General features: G+C 46.0%; 1 protein-coding gene across 1 annotated transcript in view; it reads left to right on the plus strand.

Annotated features, from left to right (window-relative positions):
* EPHA5 (EPH receptor A5) overlaps window positions 1-23393 on the plus strand; it is a 187322-nt gene that overhangs the window by 111515 nt on the left and 52414 nt on the right. Inside the window, exon 5 of the mRNA XM_026069468.1 lies at window positions 22933-23057. Coding sequence (XP_025925253.1) covers window positions 22933-23057 — 125 coding nt within the window. The remainder of the gene's footprint in view (window positions 1-22932; window positions 23058-23393) is intronic.

Below are 23393 nucleotides of genomic sequence, written 5' to 3' on the forward strand. Positions count from 1 at the left end.
CACGGTGGAATGCTTTCTGCATCTCCCCATCCTGCAGGAACAGTCGTGATCAAAGCGAGTAACTAATGGGATTTCCGGCTAGATCAGTACAATAGAAATCACCAGAAGGAAAGAGTTATTTATTTATTTATTTATTTGCCTGCTTCTTCAGGATTGATGGTTTTAAGAAGGTAAGGTCAGATCAAAAGGCCCTGTCCAAATCAATGCAGGACACCCACTGGCTACAGTGGCGTTGGACCAGGCAGTGAGCAGGCACCAGGCAAGATTTCTTTTGTGCTGCAATGCAGCAAGCCAGGGAGATGTGTTACTCTTTCCTCAGAGGTGCATAATGTGCTGGCCTGATCCCGCAAGTGCTTCAGCTTGGACAGGCCTTCAAGGGAGAGAGCCGCTGCATGAAAATTAACTGAAAAATTCACGTTCTCTGTTAGGCATCTGGTGAAATCTGTCATGCGGGCTTGAGGTCCGAGTGCCGGATTGGGCACGTAAAGTGGTGGAAAAGGCCTTCTGCTCCCTGCGTAGCCATGCAGGCCGGGTGAACAGGGTTTCTGGCAGTGCTCAGGGCTGCCTCTGCTCTCCCCGCGCCAGCACCCGCTGCCTGCACAGCCCCTGCCCGCAGCGCTGCTGCATCTGGCATTGTAAAACTTCGCTTTTTGTGCTTTTTCGGTCATTGCTGCTATTTTTGTTTGCCAGGCGCTCTCAGTCCTTGGGAGGGTACTCTTGGAAAAAATCTTTGGAATTGCATCCCCTCTCCGACTGGTTTTAGTRGCCGATGGCAGGACCTGCTTCTCCACTCTGTGCCCCTAAGTGAGCTGAAAGGAGACGTGCTGAAGCAGATAAAGAGAGGCAACTGGGCTTCCCTTTCCTCCTTTGGTCTTCACGGGCTTTCAGGACCCCGTATGCGATTCGCTCATAGTTCACTTCTTTCGGACTTTTTTGCAGTCTGCCTCAAACCAGAGAGAGAAACTGGTGCTTGACTGACTAGATTATTAATTGTGCCGTCCCCAGAGTTGTCTTTCATACAGTTCAGCATTAGCATGGCTTATTACAGGGGACACTTCTGCACTGCCGCTTTATCCTGCCGTCTCCAGGGCTCTGCCTTCCCTGTGATGGGTTCCTGCCTTGAATCGTTAAAACACACAGCTCCTTGGGTCTGTGTCATTCRGGCAAGCCGTGGCACTAGAGCACGAAATCAATTGCTGACCTTGCCGGAGACTTATGGCATGAGCCTTTCAGTGCCTGGCCATGCAAGGGCAGTTTGCACAGGGAGGTGCTCTCACCCAGTTCAGTAAGCTGGAAGAATATTGCTGCAGAAATGACTGGCTCGCTTTATTTATTGCATGTCTCTTTGTACCAGGTGCTGCTCAGGTGTAAAGGAGCTTGGGGCTGGCTGGGGAGGATGCACATGAGGGCACAGACCCATCCCCACCTTTCCTGCAACTGCACACAGCAACCGGCAGAGCTGGATGTGCGTGAAGGACAGACCGCCCTGTGCTTGCCACGGGGGCCTTGCACCATCCCTCTGCTGTATGTTGGCTCGGGCTTCATGGGGGACTTCTGCTGGAGTCTGATAGCTTTGCAGGGCTTCAAGTGCTCTTTGCAGCACCTGCAGAACACCTCTACAATGCAAAAAATCGCCATAAAGCAGTCAAACAGTTCATGGGTGTTTCCCGTGCTCAAGTAGCGACTGTGCATCTGTAGTGGCCTCACACGGTTCCTGTGTCCTCTGATAGCAGTGACGACTTATTTCAAATTCAGGTTGTATAGTGTCCAGTTCTTCTTCATTTAGGACAAAATATGGGAGGGAAATACATGGCGATGATGCAAATGAATGCAGTAAATAAATTCAAGTTGGCTCAGCTTTATTGTAGCCAGAGTCGGTCCATGCAATACGTGCCGTCCCTGCTAACGGCCAGGGAAGGTGTAACGCAGCAGGTCTGGCCCCATTGYGGAGCTGGTGCAGCGACGGACTTGGGCCAGCTTTTTGGGGTGTCCGCCCGTGCCACCTGCTCTGCACAGCCCATCACATAGGCGAAGGGGGGCCTGATGTCGGTCAACTGTTCTGTGATTTTAATGCCTGTGACTTTTACCCATTGATTTTCACGAGGAGATTTTCAGGCTGTGTTTTGCTGTGACCTCTGGCAAGCCTCTCGTCCTCCCTGCAGCAAGGCTGCGGGCTCTCGCGTTGGTTTTCCTTGTGACAGGACTTCCATTTCTCATCTACGTCTGTGCAGCACCATGCACAGAGGGCTTCAAACTCGATTTCTGTCTGCCTTTGCAAAAAACCCTGCAACAGTATTTTCTGCCAAAGCATTTATTGAGCTAACGGGTGCTGAATAGCTTAGGGGAAAATGGGGTATGGGGTGTCTTTGGTCCAAAATCTTATTTATGATAGTGACAGTTCCCTTTTTTCCTTTTTTAGACCATCACCGAGGAAAGAAAAATGTTTGCTCCAAGTCTCTCTGCCCTTCCTAGCTGAGCGCAATGTGTTGACTGTAATACATTTGGTCAGTGAACTCTGCTTTGTCCGCTAAAAACAGAGCCATTAATAATGGGACTGTCCATTCCAGGCGGTTGCAAATACCAGTGCTTGGGTGATTATATTTAACTAAAATCCTGGCCCATTTGACTTTCTATCCAGCGGGAGAGCGATCGCTACCTTTTCAGTAAATACACTGACGTTTTAGTTGGCCTTTGGCAGTAATAGTATTTAGAGTGTCTTGGCAACTATTCACCGATGAGGGTCCAAAAAAAGCACTTAACAAAAATCAAGCGATAGCAGTAACGAAGTGCTGAAGACGCTGACACTTTGTTTATCCTCCGGAGCGCTTAGCAGAAATTTCAGCTGCTCCTCTTGCTTTCACCGGTTCTCAACTTTTGAACCCGGCCCGCGGTCCGTGAAAGAGCATCCATCCGCTGGGGCGGCGGGCGCCTCGGCTGTGCTGGCCCGCACCGCGCTGCGTGGCCCCGCTCCCCGGCTTCGCGGGGGGCTGCAAGGCGGCTGCCTGCCTAAGGGCCCCTGGGCAGCCCCGCGCAACCTTTAGGGYCCAGCCGAGGCTCTGAAGTACCGTTGAATTTCCTCGTTAAGGTCTCGGTCGTTTACCCCGAATGGAAGAAGGTATTTTTTCACTTGCAGGCATGAATTCACTCTCTAGATTGYGGGAAATAATCCCCTTTAAAGGAGAGGAAAAGTGCTTTCTTTCAATATAAGACAGGAGGAGTCGAGGAAAAGGAAACCGTGCACCGAGCTCTGCTCAGGACTGCTCCGGCGCTTTCTGAAAGTGCTGGATTTTGTTCAGTGATTAGAAACTGAATAAATCAGATGAAAGAAATGGGTTGATGACAGGGTGATACATGTGTCGGAGAAGGGGAGGGAGCAGAGAAGGAAAAGCATAACGTGGGTGACTTTAATTATGTGGAAGGTGGGAATATTGACTTCCCAATGCTGAGCGGTGTGTGAAAAGATATATTAGTCTATATTCTGTCAAGGGTTGATGAGGTCTTCTTGAAGATGTTAGTAGTTACTTGGAAGAAGAAGGTGCACTAGCTGGCAGTATTTACGAGCGCTTTAATTACATTTCGCAGACTGAGTTCCAATTAGAAGGGAAGGAGAAAAAAAGAGAAGAAAAGACGTACAGCTTGTGTTGAGAACAAGGTGATAAATCTGTGGCTAAGGAGAATGGTAAACAAGGTAGCTATACATCATAGCGTCATTTGCACACTTCTATTTTTAGGCACTTATTCCTTCTCCCATCCTCCCACCACCACAAGCAAAAAATACCCATAAAGGGGTCAAACACAGGCTTCCGTTGTTCATCTGAAAAGATATAAGGGAAAGAGCATTTGCGATTGCTGCRCTACAAGACTATTACTTTTTGCCAAATCATTAACTGTGTCATGAAACAGCAGTCCCGAAAAGGCAGACAAGAGACAGATCACAACATTTGTCTCTGCTCACACGAGCAGTGTAAAAATATTGCCATCGTTAGTGCACCGCTTCACGTCRCGTTTAATGCTGCCAATTCGCACGCTTTTTGGTTACCTTGTTAYGATCTCACCCAGGCAGCTTCGTACCCAGGTGACCATGATGTCCGATTATTTTACTGTCGGGGAGTAATACTGAAAGGAGTTCTCTAAACATTGCTTGGTGTTGGCTTAATCCTGTTGCCTTTGTAGCCAGCCGGGGACTTGGCTACRTACTTCCCTGGAAAGGTGGTAACTCCCAGGCTGAGCGCCTCTCGTTACTGCCCTCTCATTCCCGCTGGCCTCAGAAAAAAGCTGGTTTTCTGTATTCTTTCCCTGCGGGTGTAGAGCGTTTGCCAGCGCAATCTCTACAGCTGATGCAGGTAAGAGATTAATTTTGTCTAATTGTATCAGTATTGGGCACAGAGAGTAGCTTGGGTCTTGGGGTATTGTTAATTAAAGCAAAGGTAAAAMTGCAAACAGTTCATGACAAACACTGAAACTCTAGCCGGGGAATAGCAGGTATTAGCTAGTGAGACAGCTTTTATTTCAGATAACATCAGTCCTCCCGCTGACAAATAAAAGGGCTAACGGCATTACTTAATAGTGGTGAAATGGCTGCAGTGAAACCCTGGCAGTACTTCAGTAAATGGGAATTTTTGCTCTTGCCTTCTGTAATTCCAGGATCTCCCTTGGAAAGTTAAAGAGATCAAARCAGAAACACCCTTTTCCTTGGTTCTGTCAAAACCATAGTCCTTGTTTATTTAAAAGAAGCTACGTGAGGAGTAAGGTATGATGGAGTATAATTGCAAAGTTCTCATATGGCAATTAGTATCTTGGAGCCATCTTAATGCTGTTAAGAAAGAGGCATAATTGTGTGTAGGACGTGTATATTTATCATGGGAGCTGGCACTTGAGACCATTAGGAGGCATCTCTAGCTTTGCTCTACGCTGTGCAGAGATTAATCTAGTTTAGGCTAGTTAAGAGCCTGTCAGAGTGATGCTCCCGTCGCCCGAGCAGTGAGAGGAGAGCACTCGGAAAGGCGGTGGATGTCTCCCGTGGCCCTGGTACGGTAGGCAGAAGCACTTTATTACAGAAACGAGCAAGGCTGGAAACCGTGGCTAGGAATAAGACAGAAACAGCTTGCCAAAGGAAGGGAGGTTTCGATAAAAGATCGTCATTAGCAGCTCAGCAGCATTGAGGGCTTTTTAATTAAACGTGTTTGGGATGGACAAGGAGGGTCTCAGGAGAGAGATTGTTTTGGCCGCAGGCCTAAAGCTACCGCAGAAGAGGAGGTTGTATGTGTTTTAGCAGAACACGTTAACCATGAATCTCAAAGTGCTTTGCAAGGAGAGTGCATGTCCGTTCCACACGTTTTACAGGTTGTGAAGGAGAAAGAGAAGTGATTTGCCAGAGGTCACGCAATGATTCAGCGGCGGCGCTGGCAAGAGATCACAAGTCACCAGGGTCTAGTGGCACCATGCTTTGCCAGAGTTAAGGTTAAGCCATAAAGTTAACTTAGTTTTTGTGTGTCCTTCCCCTCTCCCCTCACGTTTATCACATACTTTTAAGTATTCTGCACATTAATCCAGAGTTGGGGAGTGAATCTCAGCACAGAGCAGAGTCCTTCCTGATGAAGGCTGCAAGATAGTACAAGACCGTGCTTACGATCTCTTCCAAAATTTGTTCCATGTTAATCTACAGCTGAGCACAGGTTCAGATGACCTCTTGGGGAATGGTTCAGCCATTGCTTTGGCTAATTCGATTCCTGGAGGGCTATCTTGTAATGTGTTTCCCCTTACCTTACTGGATCAAATTCTTCTCGTAGTTGCGTGGAAGCTATTTCTGMTGAAGTGATGAATAATCTGTCATGCAGAGGGAAGCAAGGTATGGCCTGATGTCTCTGGTAGATTTAATTTCCACTTGTTTCTCTAAATGTCTTCACAGCTGCTCACAGCATTTCTRTTAGGGACAGTTGTTGGAACTGTTTGCTTTAAACTTCATTGTTTCTCCCGSATATTCAGAAAGCAAGATTCCCTGCTGTATCAAAGTATAATCCCTTTGATTTTCATTCTTTTGCAAATGCCATGTCTTGAAAACTTTTTGCCACAGTTTTCTGAGAATCCTTTTGCCAGCTTGTTTAGCACCTAGTCACAGCRTATGATTTGGCATGCCTTACTGAGGAAAAGATGAAGCAGAGAGCATCAGATATGTTATTCAGTCAGTGACCGAGATGCCTTTGGGTTCCCAAAGTTTGTTGCAGTGACCATCCTGGGTCTTGTCAGTAGAGAGACGATCTGAAGAATTAAATCACTGAGTTTATAATACACTGCTGTGTAAGATAAGATTCATGGTCAACAGAGGATATGGCATTTAATGGCCCTTTTAAACGTTGCATCCAGGCTTTAAAGGCCATACCCTCTAAATAAATGAAAGAGGACAGCAGCCAGTTCCAGCAGCTTTAAAATGAAAGCAGCACCCAAGTGATGCCAGTGGGACTTTACAGTCCATATTTATGCAGTAAATATAACACTAAGTGGCCACTGGAAACCGTGCAAGGATGGTAGCAGTATCTGTCTTAAGATACAAGGTAAGATGTGCCTATATGGTCCGAATGCCGTTCATTTAACAGGGGAAAGAGGTAAGTAATATGAAGTTCTTACCAGAGCAGTACACAAGAGGTTTGACAGGCATTAATGGCTTGAGTAATTTTGTTTGGAGTACAATAAATAAAGTGATTGTGTCCCACATGAAGTAATATACGTCTTTGCAAGCAGTTGCTTGGCAGCTGTATGACTGGATGGGATTTCTTCTCAGCTGTGTAACATTTCGAATGGATGATAACACAGAAAAATGTATTTCCATGTTTCTCAGATACATTCATCGCTGGTAGAAAAAGGCCTATGGGAAGGTAATCCGTGGAGCTGGATTCTGTGCATTGTAGTGTTATATAATATAAAAATGTGTGTGGACAGTTCCTACTGATTAGATATGATTGCTCAGTATCTGCAGGCTTTTTAAAATCACAAGGTTTTTTTAATTTTTATAGACTGGTAAATGTTGCCAAATTGCTTGGAAATTTGCTGGCAGTCTTCAAGGGATATTCAGCTTAAAAAGACACATTTAAAGCACACATCCTTAGTTGAGCTCTACTTGATTTTGGATGATGACTCACACAAGTGTGAATGTGCATATGTTTATATTTAAAACAGTTTAATTTTTTTTGTTTTTCAGGTTCAGGTTCTCAGGAAGTAACTGTCGAGTTGAAAATCTTTTTTGACGCTATTTTTATTTGTCTTTAGTATCCCTTAAAATGTTCTTTATCCCCAAGTTTACTTCTTTTTTCCTGCTGCACCCTTCCTTTGCACAAGCAGGCATGGCTATTGTGTGTGAACATATTTTTGTAATGAATAGGCAAGATGGGCAGTGCTCCAGCACATCACTGTAAGGTGAAGTTTGGTAATCTGCCCCCGGGGATGAGCTGTCATTGATTCAAGGGAAGATGAAAACTCAGTCGTGTTTTGTGGGAGGGCTAAATTATCTCTTCTGGCCTTAAAATTTAGCGATCCTGTTTTAAAATTGTGTGTCTTGGTTTACCTGCTGCCTGTAAATTTGCTAATCCAAGTTAAACAAGCATAAAACATGTTCTGGTTGAGTTCAGTGCATCTGTACCTTGTTTTAACTAAATTATTTTAAATGTTGTGCCTTTTGTGCCAGCCTAACTGTAACTGTGTGTAGATGGGGTCTAAAGCTCTCTAAGGGTACTTCTCATTTTTTGGACAGTTTAGCAACATTTGAGTACTTTGAATCCTGAGACAAGGCCAAGTCTTCATTATTCCTGCACTCGCTGTGATAGCCTTGATAATGTGACCACTTCACCCTTCCCACTTCCGTGGAAGGCAACGTTGTAAAAACAGCACCAGTTACGTGCCTTGCTCAAATCCAGTTTTCAATGCTGCAGAATTAAGAACGGTTAGAGCTGGTTAATGGGCTTCCCCCTTGCATAAAAGGGGAATAAACAAAGGTGAGTAGAAGCTGATTGGTTTGAGAGAAGGAAATCTCTATTTTGTTTCTGCCATGGATTAGGGATGATCAATGATCATGTCAGGAGGCAGAGGAGTGAATATACCCCAGGATCTACATTTAGTTATTTAATCATCCTGTCTGGTGCATAGCATTCATCATTCACGTTTTTAATGCCACTTGCCGTTATCATCTCACATTTACGCAGGGCACATTTAAGGAGAAAAGTCACCCTAATACGCAGTGTCCCGTGGAATAGAATAGCGCTGAAACCGGTACGGTTTGGGGGAAGTTGGTCAGGCATGGAAATGCAAGATCCGTTCTTCTTTCTTCTGCAGTGAGATGTGCCATACAGCATCAAACTGACTTTTTGGAGGACATATAGATGTGATTAATCTGGCATTGCTAATACTTATTACAGTTAGAATAAAAAGTAACTAGATGTTCATCCATATTTTTGTATTGCTTGCTTTTAAGAGGAGCCAGTGGCAAGCATAACAAAGCCCATCGAACAGAGGATTATTTTAATTAATTCCCCCCCCAAATTGCTATTTCCAGAACCACCCACACCTACACCTGTGTTTCTTCAAAACYCTTTGGCACCAAGTTGAATCCTGAACACACTGAAGGTAGGTGGGTTTTTCTCTGACCTTCCCCAAATTAAAGGTCAGAACATTCCATTTATATTTGACCCACAGAGACCTGAGACACCGTCTTGGAGAATGTTTTGCCACTAGCTGTGTCTTCTCATCACAGATTCTCTGTGAACCCCTGACAGCGACGTGAAGGGAGGGGATCCAGTTGGCTACCAAAAGTCATCAGAGACGCCAAGAACCATACGCTCCCAGTAAGGCTCTCCACCTTCAAGATCTTTGTTTGATTTCTAGCTCTCCAGTCTAAGTAGTTTGGGCCATGGCCCCATGCAGACAACTCTTGTACAAGTCTGGCCTTGAGATGACAGCCCCATGGATGGCAATAGCGAAGTCCCCATCTAATCTAAACAAAAATCTAATGAACTACCCTGCATGGGTAGCCCKCAGTAGTGCTGCAAAATACTTTTACCCAAGACTAAGTGGGAGCTAATGTTGCCACAGACCTATGACCATGGTATGCGAATGCCTGTGAGCAGCTAATATTTGTGCTATGAGCTCTAGTAGCCACCCCATCCTGCCACCAGCCTTACTTAAACTAATTCCAGCCATCTTCAAGGCGTAATTTCAACCAGATGCTGGCTGAGGTGAGCAATCACAGCGTGAAGATTGGCCAAGGGAGAGTCACAAACGTGCAGGGTGATTACCTATGGGGAACTGTTTCATATAGTGCATGTGAGGAGACATAGGAGTTGCCTGGACCCTGCTGGATACACTTTTTTTAAATTTCCTCACTAAACTTTTTAATGGTTTTGTCCACATACTAAATGAGGGTGAAGTGAGATAAGCGATTGTTAGGGTTGGAAGGAGTAGGGCACTTGCTCAGGGCATCCTCTGATCTAATACAGAGAAGAAGGCCAAGAAACTCCTCCAAGGGAGGAACCCCTTGGGACCGATGGTGCTGAAAACCTTTCTCTCTCCTAGCARTTACAAAGCTGAGAGGAGCCGTGTGATCAGCATAAGAGGTACAGCCTTGCAGAAAATATATAGCCCTATTACTACAGCCGTATTAGAGTGGTCATGATTTCTCATGACCAGAGAGAGAGGAATCTCGATACAATGAGTCTYGTCTTGTCTCCGTCTTTCCCTAATGAGGTCTTGGGAATGCTGGAGGAGAAGAGGTCAGCAAAACCCCAAAAGGTATTTGGGGGAGTGCAGCTTCACAAATGCTTACTTGGAAGCAGTTAAATGCTTGRCTTTTAGAAGCCTCTTAGCCATATCTGGGAATAATGACGGCACTGCTTTTGTTTCACAGCTGGAAAGCGGATGGGTCTAAAACATGARTTTGTGGTGTGTTTTTTCTCTGATGCTTCAGAGAGTGACAATATCTGAAATGCAAACCAAGCAGGCATAAAATTTGCATTCTGCTATCCTGTGTGCAGACATCTGGTTTAATTTCTGATCAGTCATATCYAAAAAGAAATGAAAAATCCTGCAATGAGAGGACACAAGATCATGCACCAACTAACACAGATTGGACTAACCAGCACATCAAGGACGGAAACCTGGTTACTGAGCACAGTTCTGCTGATGCTGGMGGGGATCTAAAACCCTGCCCATTTCTGCCTAACATGTGCAGCTACAATTTAGCACTTCTGAAATCTCCCTTGGGACCATTTAGCTTCTGCATGGGAATCCCACCCACGGATGCTCGGGCTCTTTCCTCTTCCTGCAGTGCTGCCCTGACCTCCAGAGACTGTGGTGACCCAAGTGGGTACAAGAGTGATATCCTGGCAGCGGTAGAGGAGGAAAAAATTGAGCAGAGCTTCCCTGTACAGTCTGTAAAAATGGGTTTTCACAACGGCAACATTTTGGCTTAAAGCTGTTTCTAGAGTATTCTTGAATTGTTCTCTAAAACCTTCTGAAACCAGCTGGACTGAAAAGACTTGCAATATGTTGTCGGGCAAACACCTGTGTTTGCTTCACGCAGGAAGCTAACGCCCCTGTGCAGAGCGGGAGAGTCTCAAGCCATGCTTCCAGGGGGAGCCGCAAGCTCTGGGGAAGGTGCTCTGGGAAGACCCATGGACAATAGAGTATGACAGTAGCAGTTCAGCARATTCTTGTGCTTTCTTAAGAAATATCCGTCGATACCAATCATTTCCTAGTATGTTCAGTATCCCTTCTGCACAAAGGAGGCCTGTGAACGGTCTGCCCATCTCCATCTATCACATTCAAAGCACTGATGGTCACCCTGGGCCTTGTGTTGCTCAGTTGTGATCTCTGTAGTTGTGCCTCAGCAAAATCATTTTACAGCATGCTCCTCTTTAAGCACACGACAAGTGCACCTGCTGGAGACCAAAGTTGGGGAGAGTTATTAAATTATGTAAATTAAGCTTTTATCACAAATTTCTCCAGTATTTTACTTCTTTTTACTCGTGTAGGGTGTCTGTTCCACATTTGAGCTCAGCATGGTGTTGCCAAGTTGCCTGTGATTTAAATAGCAGAAGCTGGCTGCCAGGAGTAACGCTTGCAGGTATTCCTTCTGTTCTTTATTTGCCTTACAGCAGTGCCTGCAGGCCAAAGCGAAGATTGTGCTGGCAGACGATGAATAGTTGGTTCCTGCCCCTCAAGTATAGATAGATAAAGGAATTATCATTATCTTCCTTGCACAGATAATGGCAGTGAAGGATGAAGTGACTTGCCCATGGTCATGCTACAAGTCTCTGGCAGAGCCGGAAAGCAGAGTATTATTTCCCCTGGTTTGATGCTTTTATCCCAGGGCYATCCTTTTGTATGGGCAGCCACTTTCAGCAATCCAGATTTTTTCTTGTTCTTCCTGGTGCAAACTTGCAGGCTGGTAAATGCCACAAAATGCGTCTCCCAGATTCCTGCCTTTCAAGATCCATCTCATTTTTATCATTCCCCTTTTGATGTGCAGTTGCCTTTGTAGAGCCATATGCCTGGAAGGATCTCAGGATATGTTCATGTAACCTTCTTAAAAACCTCCAAAGACAGAGGTGCTACAGCTTCGCTGGGCGATTTTTCCTGATGTTTGCTTGTTTTTGTCCTGAGGAAGCTTTTCCTAGATTTAATTGCAAGTCTCCCTTGCTCCAGAGACAGCAGCCTTGTATGTATTTGGAGACTCTCACATTCCCTTTCAGTCTTATTTCCTCTGGACTCGTCAGCTCCAGTTCCTTCAGTCTCTCCTCATAGCTCATGATTTCTAGACCTTTGCTTGTTTTCTGATTCTCCCTTGGATCCCATCAAAATAGACCATGTCTTTCTTGACATCCAGCGTTCAAARCAGGGCACAGTATGGAGCAGCCAGCTCTTCTGAGCACTTTCCTCTTCTCCCTAAAGACCTGATAAATCAATTCTCTGCCTTRTGGGAACCACCAGTTTTATGTTGCAGCTATTTTTCATCCTTTCCRAAGAGGTTGCAGGAAGCTAAAGGTACCAAAACCGTTCAGAATTTTATTTCGAGCCTTTTTCGAGCCTGGTCTTCTTTGGGGAACTTGCTTACAGAAAAGGTCTGGGCCATGGTTCTGCAAAGCTGGGGCCAACTCAAGGTCCCGTCACAGGTGCCAATGGATTGTACAGATTTGTACTTTTCTCACATTTATGAACAAGATGTGGGAGAAGAGTGGTGACAGGAGGCAATGTGAACCACAGGGAATCCGAAACTAGCTACCGCACTGGTGAAGGATTTTCTCCATTCTTTCCCCTGACCTGCTGCATCTCTTCAGTTGCTGTTCTTCGAGTGGAAACATAAGGAGTTTATTTGGCTGCCTCTGATCTGGCTGGAGTGTTTAGTAATTTGGCTTTAATATTAGAGTTCATCAGCAAGATTGATTGGTGTATCATACAGAGTGGCAGGCTTGGCAGAGAAGGAAATTTCYCACGCAGTTTAAAAATGGTCCGTGCCTTTGGTGAATTTACCGGGTTTAGAATGTAATAGTGGCCRGGAGAAGGATGCAGCAGGTCTTGTTTGAAGAAAGGGACTGATGGAGGAATTAAGAAGGTGAGTGATTGTAGGGAGCAGGAGCACTTTCTATGCATTTTGTTGAGTAGCTATGGTTTTGTTTTGTTTTTAATGGCCCATGATTTTCAAAAGGAAGCTTTTGCTTAAATGCAAATAAAATATTAAGCTACTAATGATAGGAGAGGAGCTGTTGTGTGTGTGCTGGAAGCTAACCTGATAAATGTAGTCAATAATGAGGATTCTGCTGCAAAACAGTGAGCCCTGTGGCTATGATCCGGCAAAGTGCTGACAGCAGTGTTAGTACTCATGCGCTTAAAGTTAAGCGTTTTCCCAAAGCACTTTGACGGATCAGAGCTCAAGTTCCTATCACCTTGCTAGGAATGAATTTATAAGGGTGTTGCGAGTCGATAGTATTTATTCTTTGGCTTCTGTGAAGTTTCACGACAAAATCACTAATGAAATATAGGGAAATTGTAGCTATTCCGTGGTGTAAAGGAATCCAGCTCTGGTTTTAACCACAGACTATTCTCCATCTTTGAGAAAAGCTTAACAGCTTGATTTCCAGAGGCCTCAGAAAAACCTGAAACAGAGGTAATGCAATTTCCGAGTCAGCTGAAATGATAGCACCATTCAGAGTCAAGTCGGTGGGTGGAGGTAGGTGCTGCAGGACGTGGCTTGGCGGCARTCTAAGCTAACCTGCCCCAGGGTTGCTGCTCTCCTTCCCACCTCCCCATGTGTCTCCCTCTCTCCCAGCACTTGGGTCATGCCAGACTGCTTCAGGGAGCTGGTTTGGCCTAAGTTGGCCAAAGAGGACTTTTTTCTGCCCAATCTGTTCCCAGAGACTCGTTGCACAAGTGCTATGGTGCAGGAAGAGAGAGCACCCGGGGGAGAAGACTGCAACCACTATGGTGACCTAAAGTGCTGTGGTTCTGCACCCTGTAGGCAGATATTCCTGGCAAAAAATATCCAGATTATCCAGAATGATGTTGGAGAGCGTGGCCCTTGTTGTCTAGCCAGTCCTTAAAATTCTCCTAAGCTGCTGTTTCTGCTCAGGCGTTGAATGTATTTTGGAGTGAACAAGCTGGCCGGTAGTATTTCCCCTCCTTCAAGGTGAATGTGCTCAATATTCTACAATTGCCTATGTTAAGTCTTCTTGGAAATCACAAAGGAAATGAAAAGAACAGCAGTATGAAGGATTTCTCTTGACTACTGGAGTACCAGCACATTTCTCGTTTTTGTACACCCCAACAGTGTGAGTTACCAGCGGTGACTGTGCTTGTTAGTTTGTGCTGTCCAGAGATAAACTGCTGCTACTGGCATTATTCTGATTGATAACTTTTATGATTGCGGGGGTTCCTAYCACCTGCAATTTTCTCTTGTGATATCTGGTCATGTTTTCGTAGAGCCCCATTCCCRAAAGTCACACAAATCTGCAGGCAGCTTTCGCTCTTTGTTTAAAAGTACGTCTTGCATCCCTGATTGCAGAGAGCTGAAAGCATGTATATATACAGCTCAGTAAATAGAAGGCAAATGGCAAGAATCCAATTTATTTTCTGAAATGATGTGCTTTTTAAGAGTCTTACCCAAGATTATTCAGTACTTGGAGGTGGCGGYGATATATGATGGATTCCATTAAATATTCTGGCTCTGTTGTACATGAGGTGGTGTGCACCTGAGGAATGAAAGAGCAGTCTTGCCCCAACGACTTTATAATTTAGTGCCCAGATCCTGTGATGTCTTATGCTTTAGACATCACTAGGGATCCTGTTGTGATTGCAACATGTGTTCCTTAGCCATAGCAGGGCTTAGGCTTGTTATAGTAAAGGTTTTATAACTTGCTCCGAGAAAAAAACAGGGAGTAAGCAGTGATTTTGGAAACATTTGTGCAGTCAGCAGTGGGGCGCACAGAAAGGAGTGCTGGAGACGAGACGTTGCTCTGCTCACATGTCTTCTCGGGTTGCTGTGTATCCTCTGTAAGGAGCGATATTCAGGCCATGCAGCAGGGAGCCCAGGCTCCCCTCTGCCTTGCAGAAAGGGCTTGGTAGGGGTGAGCCTGCCGCCCTTCAAAGTTAGGCATGTCCGTGAGTCTTAGCAAGACTGTGCCTTCTCATCACAGGCACCAGTAGTCCTTGGGATGTTGTGTGTTCTCTCTTGGCATAAACTTAACAGCATGCTGGAGCTGGAAGGCCGTTTTGTTCTGCATGGGTGCAATGCCCATTACCGCTGAGCCGCGATCCCCAAGCAGGGTCCCTCAGTGCTCCTTAAATGCTGATCAGTTTAGTAAAATGTTAGCGTGRAAAAAACAGCCAGGCTGTAACCTCTACCCTGAATCTGTGCTGTTTCCCCTGCCTGTAGCAGGAAGCTGAACAGCCAGTTGTTGCACTGAAGTGAATGGCAAAGCTTGCATTGATTGCACCCGCTGTCCTCTAAGATATATATGTTGAGCCCTGCTTTTCTACAGATAAACACTGTATTTTGATTAAGAGGAAAAGACTGCATACAAATATKTTAAAGCTATACATTTTACTGTCTTCATGACCTATGCATCAGCAATCAATGGAGAATCTTCTTAAAAGAAATACATTTTTTAGATCTATTTTTTTATAGCACAAGTTTATGTATTGTGTGATTCAAGTAGTGATCTCATACATGCGGTAATACAGCTCTCTTGCTATATGTTCTTTTAATACAGCTTCATATGAGTAACTAAATACCATGGCCTAGGTATTCTTAAAAAGAGATCCGCAGCAGGAAGCAAACAGGCCTTTAGGGGTGGGTCAGTTAATGTCAGCTAGTAGCTATGAAGCAGAAGATACCTGGTTTCCTTGTTTCTTCTTTTTGTTGTTTCTCTCCTTGCAACCTGCTGGCATCCAGGAGTTGCCCAGAGTGAGGTGGTGTGTGCAGAGAGGAGCAGTGGTGCTGCCAAGACCCGAGATGGTGACGGAGGAGCCCGTGTCTCCATGCTTGTCTGGCCTCCAGCTTTCCTGGTGCCCCAAGTCACGAAGGCCAGATCTGTGAAGGCATCTCAGTCCCAGCCCCCACTGCTTCTTACTGGAGATAGACACCAAAAATATCTTTGTGAATCTTAGCCTGAATCATTTGAACAAGATTTTCAGCACAGTTGGGCTCAGTAATTGGGGCCAGATTTTCAGGAGGGCAGAGTGTGACTAACATCTTTCTTTAGCTAACAGTGCCTGAGGAGCTGCTGGGCCACCCTAAGCCATTTTTTAATTTCTTTCCTTCTCTGTCTCCTGGCTACACTCAGCCCTAGTGGTGTCAACCCAGTGGCTTGTGGGGCTGAACTGTAAATTGGATCAGAGTCTTAAACCAGATCTTAGACGGGATCTGTTTTAAAAATGCTCACGTTCTGTTTTTACAGTTTTACGCTAGTCCAGCTCACTTACCCACTTTACACTTTCTGACATCCCCCTCAAGTTGTGCAAGCGCAGTGGAATTATGGCAAGAAAGGGTATTTGGGCACAGTAAATCTTAAAGCCTTAGACCACACCAGCACGCTGAGCTGCAGTCTCAACTAGGCACGTCTGCTTAGCTGTCACACAGACCCGAAATAAAGGGCCAACCACCATCCCTGTGCTAATGCAGGCTGCATGCAGATTATTTCTGATACCTCTCTAATGTGAGTGTGATTTGGGATTTTCTTCTGTTTTGTGCCTTCCTACAACGTGCATGTCTCTGCAGTGGAGCTGCTAACAGTTAAAGGCAGTGTCCCCAGCACCGCTGTATCTGCTCTGCTCTCTGTCTCCAGCAAAGGCACCTTTCCAATGCCTTAGATCAACAATTAGAAGTCTGGAGAGAAGTCATYTGAGGAAAGCTTGGTCAAAGAAACAACCTACTCTGCAAGGACAGAAGTGGGCCGCGTTGGGCTTTGCCTTGCGCAAACCCAGCACTGCGTCCAGCTCCGAGGCAGAGAGGTCGGGGAGCACCTTGGCTCCCTTGGCAGCTCGAGCTCCGCGTCCCACCTGCTGTCTGGCTCAAGGAGTTGGTTGAATCTTTAAGGGGTTGGGGTGGGAACTGTGTGAGAGATTGCCCCTTTTCATACGATATAAATCCGGTTGCTTGAGTTAGCCATGGGCTCGGATTACAAAAATGGGGCCCTGTCTTCTCTCAAGGCAACCGAATGCTTGAATTGGTTTCCTCTCTTCATATGACATGATGTGACCTGCTTGGTTTCAAGGCACACATCAAGGCATCTCRGATTTCGGAGGCATTCGAGATGGAGGTGTGTAAGAGAAACTGTAAATCAGTTTGAGGCCTGGCATTTATCTGAGATATTCTCCTTGGGAGGTAGAAGATGGGGGGAAATACCATATATTCACTGGCAAGGAAATTTGAAGAGTGTGCTCTAGTTTTGATTTTTGTGTGAAAAGAACCTGTGTGAAGCCCCCAGTTGGTCAGAGGACACCTTGAAAAATCATTCGAAAGAGGAAGGTCTCCATATATGAACTGTATTTTAGGATTGGGCTCATATTTTGCAAGGTATTTGAATTAAATCCTGTGGTTAAAATTTACCCTCTGGCACTATTTTGGGCCCATGTATCATTTAAATCCCAYGTAAGATCTCGGGTAGCATTGAAATGGCATCCAGTGGTACCTAGAGCAAACCCTCTTCATTYCCTGGACTCAGTTCACAAGTGCTTTCAAGTGACTGCTGACGTGGGTCACCCTGTTTCCATAACTAGCCATGCAGGGCTTGGGACTATTTGTCCTCACGGGGCAAAAAGTTTTGAAACCCATTATCAGGCAAACTGGGGTTCATCCCCGGGATATGAGAAGTTGCAACACAAGTCAAGTTATGACTTAAATGCTAAGTTCTGATTCAGGCGTGACCAAGGAGTCACTGGATCTTGAGCTTTTTAAAAAGTATATTTTCTGTGTACAGAAAGGGAAAAAGACAATACAGTGAAGTCATTCTTTCTCCCACTGTTCTTTTCAAAGCAGTATTTCTGCTTTTATAATATATATAGCTTGTTAAAAATGAATCTGCTGCTTGAAGCCTCCTGCAATTTCCCCTGCCTTTAGTCTGATTCAGTGAATAATGCTAGGGTTGCTTCAAACTCTGCAATAACCAAAGGCGTAAGAAAAGAATTCAGTAATGTCACTAATCAGAAACGGAGTGAAAACCTGCAGTAAACTAGACTTGAAGTGGAACCAAAATTACCTGTCTCGTGGTTGCTCTTCTGGYGTACATAGGTTTTGTGTTCTTCAGTTAACACTGGCCTTATATAGGGCTGTGCATTAATGATAGCCTAATTATTGGGTCAGATGATAGGTGATGGTATTGATGTAACCACAAGCATGAATTTGACTTCTCCATCTTTTGGCGTAAATTCGGAGTGCAGAAGAGCTGTGGCATCGCTCGTAGGGAAGAATTCCAGGCTGTGCGGAGAGCTCAGGAGTGTTTGCACACACAGAGGTGTGATCGCCTCAGAAGAAACTGCAGGCGCATACAAAACGAACGCTAAAATCCGTAGCAGAGAGGCCTGGAAAAGCAGACCATAACAGCTTGCGGGGCAGAGCCAGTAACAGCGGACTCATCACCTTTGCTGATGCCTCAGGCTCCTTTGGAAGGGAGCCTGGACCCGGCTAGCCGGGAGCTGCAGGAAGTCCGGAGAGGTGCCAACCCCGTGGCCGGTGTAAAGCAGCATCGCTGCCCGGGCTGCACGGGGCTGCTTCAAGTGCGGATGCGTCCCGGCAGGCGTGAGAGTTGCATCGAAGGCCCTGGGCTTGTTTTTTGCAGCGAGGGTGACGTGAGCGTGTGTGTTTTGCTCGCCTTTACCCGCTAGTTAGCAGAAAACCGCGCTCGCCTTGGGGATGTGGGCGAGGTGGGGAGCCATTAGCTGCTGTTTCTGCCAGAAGTGAAAAATACCAAGGCAAAAATAATTGGGCTGGAGAGAGCATTAGATAGACCATGAGATGTAGAAACTGGATTATTTGTTTTATCTTGGTGCAGTGGTCATTCACCAGATAACATTAGTTTCTCTTAAAATATAATTAACATTTTGTTCCCATAAACATTGTTGTGTATTAGATGTTAGTGGGACGCAGCGCAGTATTTCGGAAATACTGTGTTTGGTGCCTAGATGGCTAATTCAGTGCTAATGTCGTTATCAAAGGTTGCAGAGGAAGAATGTCCTAAAAGGTCTATTCCTCATGAAATCATCTCCTGTAGTTATTGAGATGTGGATATTGATGCATCTTCCGCAGAGATTTGAATCTGTTTATTTTGTCTGGCCCCTAATCCTGCTTAAGAACGTTAGAAGCAGAATTGCAAAAGTAGAAACAATTCTCTGTGATTTTTATTTGCCTTCTGACTAATTTTGGTCCCAGGAAAGCAAAATGTACCTTAGCAATTTCACACCTAGTGGCATCCTCTGTTTGCTTTCATCACATGCATGGCCGTTTTTGTGAATGGCGGATATAAGCGTAAGCGATGTAATATTGCTCTTTCGTTTTGAGTGTTTTGCTCAGAAATTAATGCCGATGTACGGATTACTTGTAAAGCAACATGTAGACAGTTCACTTTGCATCTCCACTCTCTGTAATGTCCAGAGAGCGATTTGAATAAGAATTCTGTCTGCTCACATCAAGAACCTTAGGAGATTACAGCTTTATATAGCATGACTTTTCCATTAATATGTATATTTTTTTACAAGTTATGCTCCAAATGGAACTTTTCAGTGGCGCAGCTTCTTTCTATTAACGGATACTGCCCTTGTAGAAGCAGTGACCTTTAAAAAGCAAGTTTCAAGTAATCCTTTTATTTCCCCGAGATCATATAGCACTGTATCCGGTTGCAGGCTTTTAAGATGGAACGATTGCAGACTTTGTCTGCTTGCGCGGATTGAATTACGTTTTGTTTGACAAAGCAAGCTCTAAAATACTTATACCTGCCTTCTTCAGTTCAGAGCCTTGTAATCTCGGCGCGTTGGGGATGCACAGTGGTTGCCGTATCATCCCAGCACCGCTGGGATTTATTGAATTTACTTAATTGGCCTTTATCTCACGGTTACACTTTAGCACTCCTTTTGAAGAAGATTCAAAAAGGATACAGTTGCTGCTTTTCTAATTTACTCCGAGAGTTCGGTTGCTCGTTTCCTTATCTTGCCGCCTTTTCCCTGCAGAGCGCAGCGCTCGGCGCAGCTGCGGCCAAGTGTGCGAGCGACTCCCCTCGCCGGAGGTGAAAGCCCGTGGAGCTGTTGGCTGGCAAAGCAAAGGCACGTGGCAAAGCCTGCCGCTTTTTAAGGAGGCAGCTCTGTTCGGGGCAGGGGATTGGCTTGAAAGCGAAAGAAACCCCAATTTTAGTTGCGCCTCTGCCCCCGGATGCTGTGACCTTGGGCAAGGTGCTTCCCCAGCTCCGTTCGTTTTCACAGAGACGTGGGAAGGATGAGGGGGCATACGGTAGTTTAGGTAGGCAAGGTAGGGTATCCGCGTCACGTTTAACGGGCGCTTTTGGACGGCAGGTAGCGTGTTGTGCGCTGTACACTGCTGCTGAACGCCAAGAAGAAAGCTAAACTCCCTTGGAAATCCCAGAGCAGGATTTTGCAGCAGCCAAAGGCAGTCAGGAGCACTTGTCTCATTCTTTAGGTTTTAATGCCGTTGTGAGTCTCAATCCTGCAGACACTTAGGGAAATCTCAATAAAAGCCGGGGAGAGGAGCGTTGTGTGGCTGGGCGTTGCTGATGCTGAGAATCGCACAGCTTTTGCCTTCGGGAGAGGTGTTCGATAGCAGGGAGGGCTGAGATCACCCCTCGCTGCCGCAGCGCTCTCCTCAAGCTTGCTTTCGGTACTGTGAGTTTAAAGAGGTGTAGGTGCTCAGCTCCAGCTTTCCCTGTCCTGCTGGACCTCCGCTGCCAGCTGTGTTGCGGCTGTGTGGTGGCACTGGAGAGCAGGGCCCTGGAGGGGCACAGGGCCGTTCTTCTGGGTACGTTAGTGCTCCATCCCCCAGAGCATCCGAGTGCCCCCCGCTAAGAAGTGACCAGTATCTTCAGTTTAAGTAGGGACAATTAGGTGGAGATCAGAGGCCTGGAGCAAACTTTCTTAAGGGCAGACGGGAGAGTGTGGAGGGTGTTTTTTGGTGCATTTTGCTTCCCTCACCCCAAAGCGTGACTTGCTTTCCAATGCCTGTGAAAATCGTGCATCTCACACGCTCTCAGCATCCTCTCTGGGCTGATGCAGCTACCATACCCGTGTGTACAGACCATGTATCTCCCGTGCATGTCCCACCTTGATGCTCACAYGCGTGCCTCGTACCCATTTAGGCATCTGGAGTACCTAATGCAAAGTCCTATGCTGGACTGGCCATTTCAGTCTAGGTTGTTACTAGCCGTCACGTAGCCCCAGCGAGTGTGGAAGATGTTAGCTGAGGATGAAGTGACTTCTGTTAATGTGAAACTGTTGGTGGTCACCATGTGCTTTGCAGGTGGTGCTTACATTTATAACATTATCATCATCCAAAGTAAGGGTTTTTTTACCCGCTCGGTTGTGAGCACAGTGGTGGTGCGCACAGCTAAAAAGCAAAGGGTGTCTGTGAAGCTGATGCCAGCTCTCCAGCAGAAAACAGCATGGAAACGGCCAATGCCTTTCTGTACCCTCTGAGAGCCAAACAGGCAAGAGATTAGTGAACAGGAGGGAGAAAAACTGGGACTGAAAAGGCTCGAGATGCAGGAACCAATTTGAAGCAGGCAAGCTTACTGCTAGCCTTTGGTCCAGGGATATCATCTGGAACTGTTCCCTTAGTCTTTTTGGCTGAAGATTAGGCTTGGCAAAATTTGTTTGTTTGTTTGTTGTCTTTATTTTACTTAATTGGTTTTGGGAAGTTTTTTGAGTATTGTGGTAATTAGCTGGTCCTGAGTACCAAAGAAGTAACTTCTTATAGTTCCAAATAATTTTTGGAAGATAAAACGTGTTCACGTACTGCTGTGGTTTGCACTCAGGCCCCAGTGTTGCTACAGACTTCCTTGCCGTTGGTCTCTGCAGCCCCTCTGAGTCCTTGCTGAGCGGTGGCCCCACCAGAGGGTGATTCAGGGACCCTGGGCCGGGCTTGGGTGGCTTTTCCTCCAGAGAAGCTGGCCTTTCTCCCCAGCCAGGCAGAGTGGAGGCAGGCAGCCTTGCTGCCCTGCCTGTGCAAAGCCCTGTAAATTAAGGGGCTGAATTGCTCCCCTCCCGTTTTGTTTCGGTGTCATTCTCATCTCTGTCACAGAATAACAGGGCTGTGGATGCGTTTCCCGTAGCAGCTTTTACTAGGGAGCTGGCAGGGATGGTAAAAAACACAGCTTGAGAAGTCTCGGAAATATCAAACCAAAAACAAAGAATCAAGCCCGTTTCCACTGCACGTGTGGGCTGCAAAGGGCAGATAACCTTTGAGGACTGCGTCTTAAAATCAGAAGCAGAGCTGTATAGGTGTTTTCCTTTGGCAGCTTCCCCAAGCACGCTGCAAACTTTCGAACCGCCAGCGGGGATCGCTGCTCGGTGATCGCCATTCAAATCTTTGCAGTGGCCATTTGCGAGGAATTAGCATCACCGTGGAAGCTGTAACACCCCCRTGGTGCTTATGGGGAGAAAATGAATTACAAAAATAGTAATGGCCTGCTACGCTGTTCAGCACATCCGGAATGAGAGGGCTGAAAGACACCCAGGTTTTAACTAGTGCTTGAGCCCAAAAATAAATCAATAGGGAAGGAGCCCACATAACTGAATGCTTATAAGGTCTGCACGTGCTAAAATGCATACCTGCAAAGCAGCCAAAGGAAAGCAGTATGTAATTTCTCTGGGATAACAGAGCCCCGCCACCCGTTTGAAAAGGGCTTGAAAAGGCAGGGCGTGGGGTTGATGAGGGACCGCTAACAGAGTGCGTGTTGTTGGGACGTTGCCCAGGTGGGCAACGCTGGGCAGATCCTCAGCTGCTGCAAAGCTGTGCAAGTCTGCTGCTTTTCTTGGAGTCCTGCCGGTTTATACCTCCCGGCTTGGTTTGTTCAGAGTTCCTCCTCCCGAATCGCAGTTCTCCTTGCGTTTCATCAGATCTCGCTAAAGCTTTATGTAGATCGACACACAGTGGCAAGCAAAGTTTGGCAGAAATGCCAGCAGTGGAGCGAGGCGGTTGCTTGGCATTCGTTACCAGCTCCTCGTGGGACCAAGCTCTTCGCTGGGGTAAATCGCTGCCGCTCTTATTCAGGCAGTGGCAAGATTCCCAGTTGTCAAAAACCATCAAAAAGCACTGAGGCCAGAACAGGCCCCGCTGATGAGCAGTTGCTAAGGTTCACGTTGTGTCAAAGCTGCAATGATGAGCTCAAATTCGGATGTGGCAAGCTGTCTTACTAACCATGGTTTTGTCTGTTTTGTTTTTCTCCTGTCTTGCAGCACCTTCTCCAGTCAGTAGTGTGAAAAAAGGAAAGATAACTAAAAATAGCATCTCCCTTTCCTGGCAGGAGCCAGATCGACCCAACGGCATCATCCTGGAATACGAAATCAAATATTTTGAAAAGGTGTGACGGACTGATTGCTGAGCATCCCAAGTACCTTCTCTTTACTGTCTTCTTCTTTTAGTTATAATTATCTTAGTCATGGAAGGGAATGGAGTGATTTTATGCATAAATCAATGTCAGATTGATTTTGCAGTAAATGATTAGGAAGACTTGAAATGAGGGTGTTGTTTTCCATTAGTGTGGCACTTCTCTTGAACAAATACATTAAAACTGCGTGTCAGATTCCTCTCCAGCCTTATCACATTAAGCTAGAGCCTCCTCATTTGTTAAAAATAAGAGCGTTCGAGGATCAAGCATTCCTCACCTCCCGGAAACATCAGCCTAACCCCCGTCCTT

This window comes from Apteryx rowi, unplaced genomic scaffold (genome assembly GCF_003343035.1).
Source record: "Apteryx rowi isolate R43461 unplaced genomic scaffold, aptRow1 scaffold_298, whole genome shotgun sequence".
Taxonomy (NCBI): domain Eukaryota; kingdom Metazoa; phylum Chordata; class Aves; order Apterygiformes; family Apterygidae; genus Apteryx; species Apteryx rowi.